This window comes from Phoca vitulina, unplaced genomic scaffold, assembly GCF_004348235.1.
Source record: "Phoca vitulina isolate PV1807 unplaced genomic scaffold, GSC_HSeal_1.0 scaffold4, whole genome shotgun sequence".
Lineage (NCBI taxonomy): Eukaryota > Metazoa > Chordata > Mammalia > Carnivora > Phocidae > Phoca > Phoca vitulina.
This window is the reverse complement of record NW_022589707.1, coordinates 58582836-58595977: the sequence shown is the minus strand read 5'-3', so window position 1 is coordinate 58595977 and position 13142 is coordinate 58582836. Positions and strand designations below refer to the sequence as shown.

Genomic DNA, 13142 nt, shown 5'->3' with positions numbered 1-13142 from the left:
AAGGCACTCTGCCTATCTTTAATCAAAGGGTATGATTACCTTATTGCCTTGATATCCCTTCGGGCCTGGATCCCCTGGAGGTCCACTAATGCCCTGCTCCAAGGTGAAAATCAAGAATTAGTTCCCTACACAAAAGGCCAACCAAGAATGAATCGTTCATTACGATCCCTAGAGATGCTGAGTTTAGAAGTCGGACTATATATCTCGGACTTACGTTAGGGTTACATGTGACTGAGAAATGGAATGAGATAAAATTGCTCATGTCAAATAGGCAGCTTCTAAAATAGTACTTAAGCTGAGAGCAAACATTTATTCACAAGGTGTTTGCTTTCGAAGCCTGTGTTTCCAGCCTTATGCCTGTGCTGGACACCCTTTGTGAAAAATTTTGAATGAACAACAATTTTTTTTTAATATCTAAGTCATTTGTAACTGAAAGTTGGAGCTTCTAATGACCCCGTGATAACCAGAGTTACTGCCCTGCCCCAATACAATTCTAGGCCAAAGCAAAGGAGTTGATGGTTAACTAGATGCTGTCTAGGAAATCTTGGGTCAAGTTATAATTTTCAGTAGACTTTTTGAAATACTGAAAGTAACTCCTCATATACACACCCTCCCCCCATGAAAACTTTAGAGTAGGCGAGTCCCCAGGCTGGGGAAAAAAAACTGATCTAAATTATTTTTTGAAATCAATGGAGTATGCTTAACTTAAATGCCTTAAGGAATTATTCCATGTTATCGAGCATTAAGTACTTATAATGATGGAACAATACAAATACTGTAATTTAGATAAAATGCATAGTTCTTCCAACTACATTACAGTAGCAAAACAAAAATAGTTACATCTTGTTTGTAATTGCTTTAGATTTATCTATCTTCCTACACCAGAATTTTTAAACTTTTATCCCTCTACTAAGTAAACTCACCTGCCGGTACCTATCTTTGGAGAGCCTGAATTAGTTACTCAAAATATTAGGGCGGTGATTTCCAAACTTGGTTGCACATTGCAATCACCTGGGAATCCTTAAAAGTACCGATGCCTGGCTTCAATCCTTAGACATTCTGATTGAATTGGCAGAGAGAGCAAATGGGCACAGTGGGTTTTAAGAGCTTCCTAGGTGATTCTAATCCTATTATTTTAATCTAATCTAATCAGACATAGATTTGGTTTAGCCTCCTTACCTGAAGTCCTCTGGGTCCCTTTGGTCCATGTGGTCCTAAGGATCCCTGTGGAATAAAATTAATGGTAAGTTGCTCTAAATACCCATCTTCAAATGCAATGATTTTAGGTGAGAAGAAGGGAATGTGTTCTCAGTAATGGCTAATCTTCCCAGGTTATCCAAACAGCAAAGCCAACGGATGCATTATTAACAAAATGATCCTAGTTAATAAGCCAACTTGAGGTCAAATTTTCCTTTAGTAAACTCCATGAAAACACCATTTTAGATGTAAGTCCTTCACCTGTATATTGAAATTTTGATCAGAGTAAAGAATTTATTTCTTAAGATTCTTCAGAAAGCAGTACACTTAGTGGAATATTATTTCTTTCCAACAAGGCAAAGTCAGTTCAATTGACAATTTAGTGATTTTCCACGATGTCTAGATCACTCTTTTGCCCATCATCAAGACACACAACTTGACAAAACAGTGTTTATACTCAACCCTCTTTTAATAGAAAAAATATTTTAATATGTTCCATAACTAGGAAACCCTTTAAAATTTATTTTTATGAGAATATAATATAGTCTAGTCTCTCACACATTTTCCTTTTTTTCTTACCAAAATACAACCTGTTTATAACAGACATACCTTAGCAATTATAGAAAAAAGCAAAAAAAACAGGGAAAAAAATCACACAGAAACAACTGCTATTAACATTTTAGGCCTATGCAATAATTATATTTCTTTAAATAATTTGAAAAATAACTAAATAAATAATTTGATTAAAGGGCATATACAACTTTGTGCCCTTCTTATCTGGTCTTCCATTGTATCAAAAATGTTTTTCCATGTCATTAAAAACTCTTAGTAAATGGAATAATATTCAAGAATATGAATCTATCATACTTTATTTCCCTAGTATTGACATTTAAATTATTTCTGATGATTACTCTTTTAAACAGTATTATAAAGAACATCTTTGTGTATAAATCATGTCCTGCTTCTGATGGACTCCTAAAGATGATGTTCTGGAAGAGGATGACAGACAGAGACGATGAGCACATCCAAGGCTCTCTCACTCTCTTTTGTGGCTCACACCATACATTGAAAGAAAAAGCAAAACTTCCCTTCATAGAGTTTGTTCAGATTTCCATTCCTACTCCCTGAGTAGAGAGAGTGCATCTTCACCTTACAGACTCCGCATCAATGCTGAGTATTATATATTGTCTCAATGTTTGCTAATTTGACAAGTGAAATAATATTTTAATATGTTAATTTCACTTATCTGACTGCTAATACATTTGGATTTTTTTTCTTTTATTAGCCATTTATATTCCCTCTCTTGTGTCTCTTCATGTTCTTTGTATGTTTGACTTATAAACTTATATGAACTCTTCCTGTCAAGGACACTATATTTCATTGACTCTAGACATGCATTTTTTTTTCAGATTTTTACATCTCTGACACTAAGATATGTCTTACAGTCAATTGCATCTTCTGTTTATAATTGGCAGCACTTTTTCTTTTTTTTTGGCACAGAAAATAATAGGGCATTTAACAATCCCCGACATCTTAGTCAATGAAATATGATATTAACTCATCGTCAGCCATTTTCATTTCAAATAGTTTTCACAGTTACTGTTTAACTTTTCATTTTTGTTCTTCTGTGTCCCTCCTTTTGTATTTTCAAGTCCGTGCCCGTCTCCCATTTTCAATTATCCTCCAGGCAGAATCTATTCATTACTACAGTTTCATTTTGCCCAGAGATAATTACCAAGCCTACATTTTTCAGATCCACCTGGACTTTAACTCCACAGTACTTTAAACACTTTCACAAAATCTCAAGCTATTTAAAATGCTTAGTTACATAGGCCGGTGTCATTATCTTATTCTCTGCTTTTCACCTTTTGCCTGTTTTTTTTTTTTTTTCCTTAGCTCTCTCCCATAATTAAAATACAGATATGGAAAGAGTTGAGTATCTTGATAGCATGCTGTTAATAGTTCGTAAATACACTGAAAACTATTTTTACTCTGTACGTTTTTGGATCCTTTGTCATTAGGCTTCAAACGTACTCTCTGTATATTTCTGGTCCATTAAGGAACTCCTTAACATATTTAATGTTGTCTCCAGTTTAAATACTTTATTCATATTTATTTTTTAGCGAAAGGTAAATACCTACAATACCTAATTGCCTGTGGCTTGCTGCAATTTCAAAATTTTGAACCCCTGTCTCTGCCTAGTTCTGCCACATTATTTATAATTATTTTGTTAACTTATCCCATAGAGTTCTTCACTCTTTTGGAAAGTGCTTGCTGTCAGTGTTTACATCTGAAAACAAAAATTCCATTTTTACCTGATTGGAGCTTGAGTTGACTTTGCGGGTTAAATTATTCTTTTCGCCATAACATTCTGTAGGCCTGGCCTCAAAGGTTAGGGTGCCACAAAGCAAGATCTTAAAGGTCCATAGGAAAGGCATATGGGGGCTCCATTAACTAAAGTTAGGTATGGCTTTGTTTTCTGCTTCATGTTTTACAGATGTGAAAATGGAGCCAATAACTTCCCAACTGCAGTAGTGTGAGCCAGGTAATGCATCCCAGGAATTTCCTCTTCAGGAAACTCAGCCCCAAAGGGATCACAGCTGTTAACATTTTAAAAACATGTTCCTTACTTTGTCACCTTTTATTCCTGGTTTGCCACATTCTCCACTTTCCCCCTGAAAAATAAATAAATGAAATAAATAAGAAGGCATTTGCAGTTATTCGGGGTTAGGATTCTTAAAAAAGATTTCTTATGACATAAGCAACCTGATGGGTTATACACAAGTTTATTTGGGCATTGCACTCTGAAAAATTTTATCCATGAGTCATTCTTAACTTAACAGAATCAAATCCGCGACACCACCTAGTGAGGCTTAACATTATTGAGAGGTGGATGAAATTAAAAGGAAAGAAACAAAGGTTTACTGAGCATCTACCATATGCTTTTTGTGTGTGTGATTTGCTTGAATCCATATCATGGCTCAATGAGATCAGTTTTACAATTTTATTTTGGAGATGAGAAAACTTACACTCAACAAGATAACTTCTCTTGATCAAGTAGCTCAGACTCACAGTCCCTATTTTTTCCACAACACAATACTCCATCCTGAGTACCAACTTTGATCAGTTAGTAGTAAGAAAAAGGTCCTAAGACCATGCCATGGCTTAATGGGGAAAGGAGCCATAAAGACTTGGGCAGAGGGGCGGTGCGCCTGGGTGGCTCAGTCGTTAAACGTCTGCCTTCAGCTCAGGTCATGATCCCAGGGTCCTGGGATCGAGCCCCGCATCAGGCTCCCTGCTCAGTGGGAGCCTGCTTCTTCCTCTCTCTCTCTGTCTCTCCTTCTGCCTCTCCCTCTGCAGCTCCCCCTGCTTGTGCCCCACCCCCTCTGTTAAGTAAGTAAAATATTTTTTAAAAAAGCCTTAGCAAGAGGGGACGGGCAGGGTGGCAAGCACACTGTTACTTCCCGTCATCACACTCTCCTGTCCTGCCTTTCCTGGAATAGCAATGAAAAAAAGAACTAACATTTAAATTATGCTTTACAGTTTACGATCAATGTTATTTTGCAGACGTAATCTGTTAAGCTGCCGTTAACTATCTGACGTAGATATTATTAGCCCAATTTCACAGACTGAGGATTTGTGATCCCAAAGGTTAAGTAACGTGCTCATGTAGAAGGCGAATTGGGACCTCTGAATACTAATCCATTGTATCAGACTTCTAAGACTTTGAATAATTAGAACTAAAAGGTAGCAAAGGCCATTAGAAAAATGACTAAAGTTAGAATTTTCAAGGGCTTTCATATTTTTTTTTTCTGAGCCTCAAGGCAATTCCTTTTCAAAATGTTTTATTTGAGCACAACTGACACAAAGGGTTACATTAGTGTCAGGTGTACAACATAGTGATACAACTTGTCTATACATTATACTCTGCTCACCACCGTGTAGCTACTATCTGTAACCATAGGACACTATTACAATATCACTGACCATGTTGCCCCAAAGCAATTCATATTTTTAAGATATGGCAACTCAACTGAAGAGCTTAAATGAGTTCCTTGCACGTACATGCTAGCCAGTGACTCCTAGCCCTGTGCCCTCGCTACCGTCTGTTTCTGCTGCTGCTTTACCGTCCACGTGCTGTAAGGCACGCTACTCAAAGCACCGCCACACAGTGACCTAAGAGACTTGCACTACGGTGAACATCAGTGCCCTGCCTCCATTAAAGAAGACACGCGGTGAAAAATGAATGTCAACGGAACAGTGTATTTAGTGATAGAGTGGATTTATATTCCGATGCGAGCTTTATCTCATCACAAAATACCAACAAGCAGTTCACAGACCGACAGCCAGTCGGCAGACCACGCTTGGAATAGCACTGCTCTAAGAAGGGAAATAACAAGTGTAACCACCAATCATGGGATCCAAAGTCCAAAGCCTTTACATTACTGCTAATCCCCACAACAGATTATATTAGATTAGAGAGAGAGAGGAAAAGGAGGTTCAGAGAGATTAAACAGCTTGCCCATGACCACAGGCTTGAGTCTGTTAGATTCCCAAGTCCATGTTCATCAACCACCCAACGCTGAACAAGGCAACCCGCCATGGTCTGCAAGTTACTTTCCGCTAGCCTAGGGTACTACATGGGTGTTGCTGGCATTGGGAGCAGGAAGGAGGGAGGTACAATTCCTTGATCCAGCTATGCCCCTGTTCAAAAGTAATCTGTTCTCTCTCTACATCAAACTGAGTCAGACTGACCCAGGAAAAACTGAGATTTCACTTCGAACAAAGTGAACATTTATTTCTGAATGCAAATGGAAAATCACTCTTGAGGAATCAATTAGAAAGCAATTAATTTAATAATGTTGGGTGGAAATAAAATGAGTCAAGCGCCAAAATATAAAACAGAAAAGTACCATAAATACACTCAAAAAAATTCTTTTGGCCAGGATTCACATTCCATTTGTCCAGACAGATTTGTTAGCTATAGGGTCCTGAGGAACAGTATTTGTTTTGGGGACAGACTTCCATCAATGAAAATATTGTACTCATGTTATTTGCCTCTGCAAGGGCGTTTTCTTTTTTGGTGGGCTCAGTAATCCCTGTGGAATGGTCACAATTACACAGTTTCAGAGAGCAAGTGCTTCAGAAAGCTATGAACAGATTAGCTCTGTTTCCAGCCTCTGATTTCTGATGTTGCTGTTCCTGGTGAAATTCTGGTTTGAATGTCAATGGTTCGAGGTCACTTTACTCTGACAGCTTGTATTTTCCAAATGAGAACTCCACCAGTGATTCTGTAATTTCCCAGAAGGTTAAATGAGTCTTTTCATACATATAAATATACATGAATATATATATGTGTGTGTGTGTGTGTGTGTGTAAATATATATATAGTGTTCATGAGTAGCTCATATTATAAATCAAGATGGGGGGCCTGGATAATTTTCTTCAACTGTATGTAGGACAATTTTACAATCATGAAACTTTCTTAACTTTCCTGTATTATCATTGGTTCCCTGCCTCTTCGTAATAGCACCTTACATTTATAGATAAGCAAAGAGTTTATAATACATTGTCACATCCATAATTCCATTTGATTCTCCAACCACCCTGTAAATTAAGGAAGCCTACATTAATCCAGTTCTATACAGATGAAGAAACAGGCACTTAACATTTCCAGTGACTGGGGATATATTTATTTGCCTGTATGTAGACTCACCTCTAATATATGCAGGGCCCAGGGCAGGAGTGCAAGGGGAGGCCTACATACCATGTATTGAAATAGTTGAAAGTTATACATTAAGCTAATAACCTACTAATGTTCTAACTTCCTTTTTCGACAAGTATACCTTCAAAAGGAATACAAAATGAAAGAATTTTGGTATTCCTCAGAGGTCCATGTGCAAGTTCATCCCCATGCCCACAGCCTACAGCCCTGCCCCCGCTTGACTCCTCCCCACTTCTGGTTCCTTCGCCCCAGGAGGAACCGATGCACATGAAGGTGCCCCAGGCCGCAATACAACAAAGCTCCTACCAGGGCCCCCTCCTGCCTCAACAAACAACTTGCATTTTGTTTCCCCTCAGGCCCAGGAAAAAGATGGACAGAGGAAAGAAGTTTGTATTTGCCTTCAAAGCAGGCTCAGGCCATTTTGCAGGGACTTCTGGGGTCTTGGTTACCTAATGCCTGGTTTGGTTTAAAGGCCCACAAGCCTCTTGTCCTGTAACTTCTTGGCTCCAATGGGGGTCGGGCTGGAGGAGACCCAGAGTGAAATCTCTGGCCCAGGTCTGAGGGTTGTAGATTGAATGAGAGAGGCATGCTCTGCTTTCCGATAGAAAATCTGCTAACAGAGAGCACAGCGGCATGAACCTATGAATGAACCATGGAACACGCTCAAAGGTTCTGGAGCCCCCATCCACCTTACTAACTTGTAATTGGCAAATAATCCTAAAATAACCTATCAGCCCATAACTTTTGTTTGCTTGTCAACTTTACTCCCCCTGCCTACCAGACGCCTACCCAGCTCTACCCAGACGCCTGACTATATGAAGTAAGCGGTTCCTTATTGCTTCACCAGGATGTTACAGGAAAGGAAGCACCACGGGAGAAACCTATCTGTTGTGTTGCTTCATCCATTTGTATGTAGAAACTTTGAGTCTGGATATCTGTGCTGCAGGCCTGCTGCATTGCGGTTCTCGTGTTTGCCCAGCTGAGAGAGGCTGGATCCTGATCTCAGGAATCTTAGGGTGCCTTTCACCCCTACAACATGTCCTGTATCTTAAGTTCTATTATTATTTTGTGTTAACAGAGTTAAGAGTATACTTAGGACTTAGGGAACCCAGACTTACAAAAATAAAGGAAAACAACTTTTATTAAGTACATAAATACAGTTAGGTTTCTTTTTCTTTCTGAAATCCTGGTCTACCTATTGGTTGTTATCAACTTACCTTCTCACCCTTGTACCCAGGAATTCCCTAGTTGAAAAAAGAAAGAAAGAGTAAAACATATTAGAAGACATTGCTGGAGGAAGTATTTGATGTTTTTCATTTACAAAGTATAACAAAACACATTTGTATGTCAGGAAACTAAGACCACGTACGGAAATGTAAGCGATGTTACTTCTCTTTGAGCTTAGGGAATGCACATTGACTAGGGAGAAAAAAAGAACCTATTTTTCCCTTAATTACATTCTATTCTCAGTTCCACATATTTTTTCAAACCCAGTTCCTTACCCGTGGGCCCACAGCTGAAGGAGAGACTAGGCACTGAAACTTGTTGTAGAAGGGACAACCTGTAATGCTCCTTTCAAAATTGTTGTATTGACTTTTAAACTATGAACCGTCCCAGCTGAGAATGTTTCACAGAGGCTGTTGGAGAAATTGGCTTTGAAAATGAGCTAAGATAATGGCCTTTCCAATGTGTGTAAATATTTATATCCATTATGGTCCTCCTTTCAAATTCGGGCTGGAATATAGAACATCAACGAAATGAATGGTTCCTTTATCAACGCTAATGAGACAGTGACCTTTAAGTTCCTATATTTTCTGTCCCGCTAACTGCGGGCCTGGTGCTTCTGCTCCCCTTCTGTGTACTCCGGGGAATCCTGCACAGCCTCCTCCATTGTGTCCCTGCCCGAGAGCCCTTTAGGTAGTATACTACTGACTATTAAGTGAACTGCGAAATTACCAACTTTAAGCAACAGCAAGACTTTTTCAAATAGGATTTCATGTCCTTTTCCTACAACAATAGCTTTTAAGTATGAAAATAGAATTGTAAGACATAGTTTAAGTGAGCTGGAGAAACCAATGGAATAAACAAGCTATTATTGCAGTTACTCGTGTCCGACTACAGAATTCTGGTTTGTATGACTTTTCTTACAAGAGGCAAAAAAGGAAAAACTTCGGGAAGGAAATAACACATCTCTCCTAATGAGCGGTCACTGAGAAATTGGACATAAAAATAGAACTACAATCAAAAATATTGTTACACTATAATTTAATTCATCTTAGAAATATTTATTAGCATAAAGGGTTTAAGTTTTTGTCATGGGCTTAAAATTAAAGGCCACATTATAGACAGTTAAATTGGGGTTCTTGATGAAAACAATTCACGTTCTCAGCACTAAGAAATGCTGGACCTCCAGCCTCAGGAATTTGGGGGTGCTCCATATTAAAATCCTGTCATTATTTTATGTTAAAAGAATTAAGACTGTATTTAGGAAGGAGTCTACATAGCTTATGAATAGAAACCTTACTTTTTATAGCATCCTCTTTTTTCCCCTTTTTCTTTCTGAAATCTCTGGTCAATTTATTGTTTGGTTGCTATCAGCTTCCTTCCTTCCTTTCAGGACATCTTAATTACTAGTTTTAAACTAGCCCAATTTAAAATATCCAAAACTGCACTCATCGGTCTGCCAAATTTGCTTCTGACTTTCCTGTTTCTATTAATGGTACCATCATATTTCAAATCACACAGAATCAAATGTTTATAATTATCTTTTCTCTCTACTTGCCTCTTATACTCCTTTAATCCAACCAATTAAAATTCTCCACCAGCTTTCACTGCATTTAGTTTTAAATCCACCCTCCCTACCCCTGCCAGTAGCGCCCTCCGTAATCCACCCCTGCCTATCTCCATAACCTGTTTATCACCACTCTTTGCCAAGTTCCGGCTTTCTTCCCATTTGTCCAGCCCGCCGGGCTTATTCCCACTCAAGAGTCTTTGTACCTACTGCTCTCTCTGCCTAGAATACCCTCATGACCTTGTTTTATGTTTCCAGAACACATCTCGCTGATGAAATCTCATTTGTTTGCCTGTTTATTGCTCTCCCTGCTAGAAGACTGTATGAAAACAGGAACTATCTGTCTTGCTCACTCCTGTATGTCCAGCGTGTAAAGAAGGGCCCAGCATATAGCACGTGCTCAATAAATGTTTGCTGAATATATGAGTCAGCGTCGGTCCCCACAGCCTTTTCATGGTTCTCACAATGGTCTCTTTTCTATTCTATCATCACTGTGGCCCAATTCTGCCCAGTAGAATGTGAGCTTCATATAGAATTTAATTCCCTAATAGCCACATTAAAAAAGCAGCAATGAGAAGGTGAAATTAATTTTTAAGAATGTATTTTATTGAGGGGCACCTGGGTGGCTCAGGTGGTTAAGTGTCTGACTCCCGATTTCAGCTCAGGTCACGATCTCAGAGTTGTGAGATTGAGCCCCACGTCGGGCTCTGCGCTGGGCATGGAGCCTGCTTAAGATTCTCTCTCTCCCTCCCCCTTTGCCCCTGGCCCTCCCCCCCACTCTTGCATGCATGTGTGCTCTCTCTCAAATAATAATAACAATAATAACAATATATTTTACTGATCCCAATAGGTCTGAAATACAGTCATTTCAACATGTGACCAGTATAAAAGTTATTAATGAGATATTTTATATTTTCTTTGATACTAAGTCATCAAAATTCATTGTGTATTTTACTCCTACAGCACACGTCAATTCAGGCTAGCCATGTTTCAGCTGCTCAGTGAGCACATATGGTTAGCAGCTTTCCTGTTGGCCGAAGCAGCTCGAGCCAGTGCCCCTGTTCTCATACAGACTGTAACAGAAAACCTTCTTCTAAGTGCTCCTTCCTTCTGCTTATTCCCACTTCAATTTCTCCTTTAGAGTCATGCCAGATTAATCTTCCAAGTACACAGCTCTTGGGTTGTACACTTCATCTAAATCTCTCACCTAGCAAAGCATGGAGCACCCACTGTGATCTTCATGCTGTTTCTGGCAACACTCCTCTTCAGGCATCCCCCCGCACCGTTTTCCAACACATCGCCTTCCCCCAGGTGGCTGCTCATGGCAACCTCTAGCTGGAATGCCTGTTGCCTTTCACCTTTCTGTTCTGTCCTTTCCTGTCCCGATTCTGCACTCTCCAGGAGTTATCCTATAAAACCTACCCTGGCTTCACTATCCTCTGAGTGCCCATAATAATTTGTGTATGCAATTTTTATAATATTTTGACATTCTGCTTCATAGTGTAGCTATTTTTGTTAATTAAAGTATAAGTGACACACAATGTTACGTTAGTTTCAAGTGTACAACATAGTGATTCAATTTCTCTTTACATTATGTTCTGCTCACCACAAGTGTAGCTCCCATCTGTCACCATACAGCCCTATTACAATACCACTGACTATAGTCCCTATGCTGTACCTTTCATCCCTGTGAATTACTCGTTCCATTACTGGACGCCTATACCTCCCACTCCCCTTCACCCATTTTGCCCATCCCCCCCACTTCCCTTCTGGCAACCAATATTGTAGCTATTTTAAATAACTTAATCTCTCCCATAACAAACTTTTCAAAAAACATAAGCACTTTGTCTTAATTTTATTTTCACAAAATAATATGCTTTATATGTAGAAGGCACCTAAGAAATATTTCCTAAATGAATAACACACATTTCTGAATGAATTTCCATTGTTCATAAAGTTGATTAAAAACACCGAGAGATCAGTTTTTAAAACCTCTGGCCCTGACTCGTGGGCTTTCTCCAAGGGGACAAGCCAGGAAGAGCAATGTGATGGCCTTTTTTTAACTCACCGTACACATTTCTCTGCTCTTTGCTACTTTGCTGCGACTCCCCAGAAAAATGCAAAAAAAGAAATTTACTGGGATTATTTCTCAGACAATCTCGAACATCTTCTAATTTTAGGAATAATAAATCAACTAGAATGATAGCTTTTTTTTTGGTCTGTAGATCAAATTTACCAAAGCATAGTTTAGATTATATAGTTCTGTGCTCCCAGAATTTTTAACTCATTCTTTATTGGAAAAAAAAAAAAAAACACAAGATGCAAAGCAAAATATTTTTCTTACTTGAGTCTTCCACAAATCTCACTTAAGTATCAGAGACTACTCTGTCCCATCATCACTCCTGTTGAACAGAGTATCTTCTCCCCACATTTCTACTTCTAAGATCCTATCTGTCCGATTGCCTGTCTGAGCCATCACAAGCACACGTTTTTATAAATCATTTTTGTATTTGCACCATAGAAGTCACAGTGATCAATTACAGAATCTTAGCATCCTGGATTACTTTCTTGGCAAGGGGTATACATACCCCTGGGCCTCTTTCTCCAGGTTCCCCTTTTTGAGCATCACCCTGTGACAAACAAACAAACAAAACTCAATCAAAATTCCACAGCCCTGCAGAGTGACTGATGGCTCAATAAAATGCATTATTCAGAAGTCTCAGATTAACAGATTAACTCCATGGAGAAAAAAATCTTTGGCCTTTACCATTGACATTTTCACCATGCCATCAAGGGAAGAAAATAGCAGTTCAGATAGCCTTTGCCCTTTGGAATGAAGCCAGATGCATAGAGCACAAGATCCAGGTACATTTGCTCAGCTTAGGCCAAGTTTTGCATCCCAGTTTAACAACACAGCCGTTGTTCTCAAATAGAGCAATGTACCCCATCGGAGCCAGCCATTCTGGCTTTTCTCCAAGGGGCTTTGGAATGTTTTCCAAAATGTCATTAAGAGTAATTGCTTGATTTCAACAAGACTTAGGAAAATATATTATGTGGCCCAAAATTACAAGCCAAATAAATGAAAGGTAAACATAGATTTAAAACAGGTATTTAACAAGACAAAAAGAAGACATGATGGCATCAGTTGGGACCTAAATAATGAGTGTGTAGGGTTGTGTGTGTTTGTATTGTAAAGATACCCAAGGATGCATCATATTCCTTTTCTTTGACAAGCAAGCAATTGGCTTTCATGCATCTAAAATACTTCTATGCATCTAACTTACTCTATTTTTCATTTCCTCCCTAAACATAGTTTTAGAAGAGAAGTTATTGGGTTAAAATTTGAATATATGAATACTTCTTGTGTAATATCTAATTGCTTTCTAAAATGTTGCCCCAAGTTACCTTTGCAATGAAGAGCAAACCAGT

General features: G+C 38.8%; 1 protein-coding gene across 1 annotated transcript in view; it reads right to left on the bottom strand.

Annotated features, from left to right (window-relative positions):
• The window catches only part of COL28A1 (collagen type XXVIII alpha 1 chain), a 157833-nt gene that overhangs the window by 128866 nt on the left and 15825 nt on the right, over positions 1-13142 (bottom strand). Inside the window, exons 7-11 of the mRNA XM_032401237.1 lie at positions 12302-12343; positions 8140-8166; positions 3828-3872; positions 1180-1224; positions 40-93 (exon numbers count right to left, since the gene is read on the bottom strand). Coding sequence (XP_032257128.1) covers positions 40-93; positions 1180-1224; positions 3828-3872; positions 8140-8166; positions 12302-12343 — 213 coding nt within the window. The remainder of the gene's footprint in view (positions 1-39; positions 94-1179; positions 1225-3827; positions 3873-8139; positions 8167-12301; positions 12344-13142) is intronic.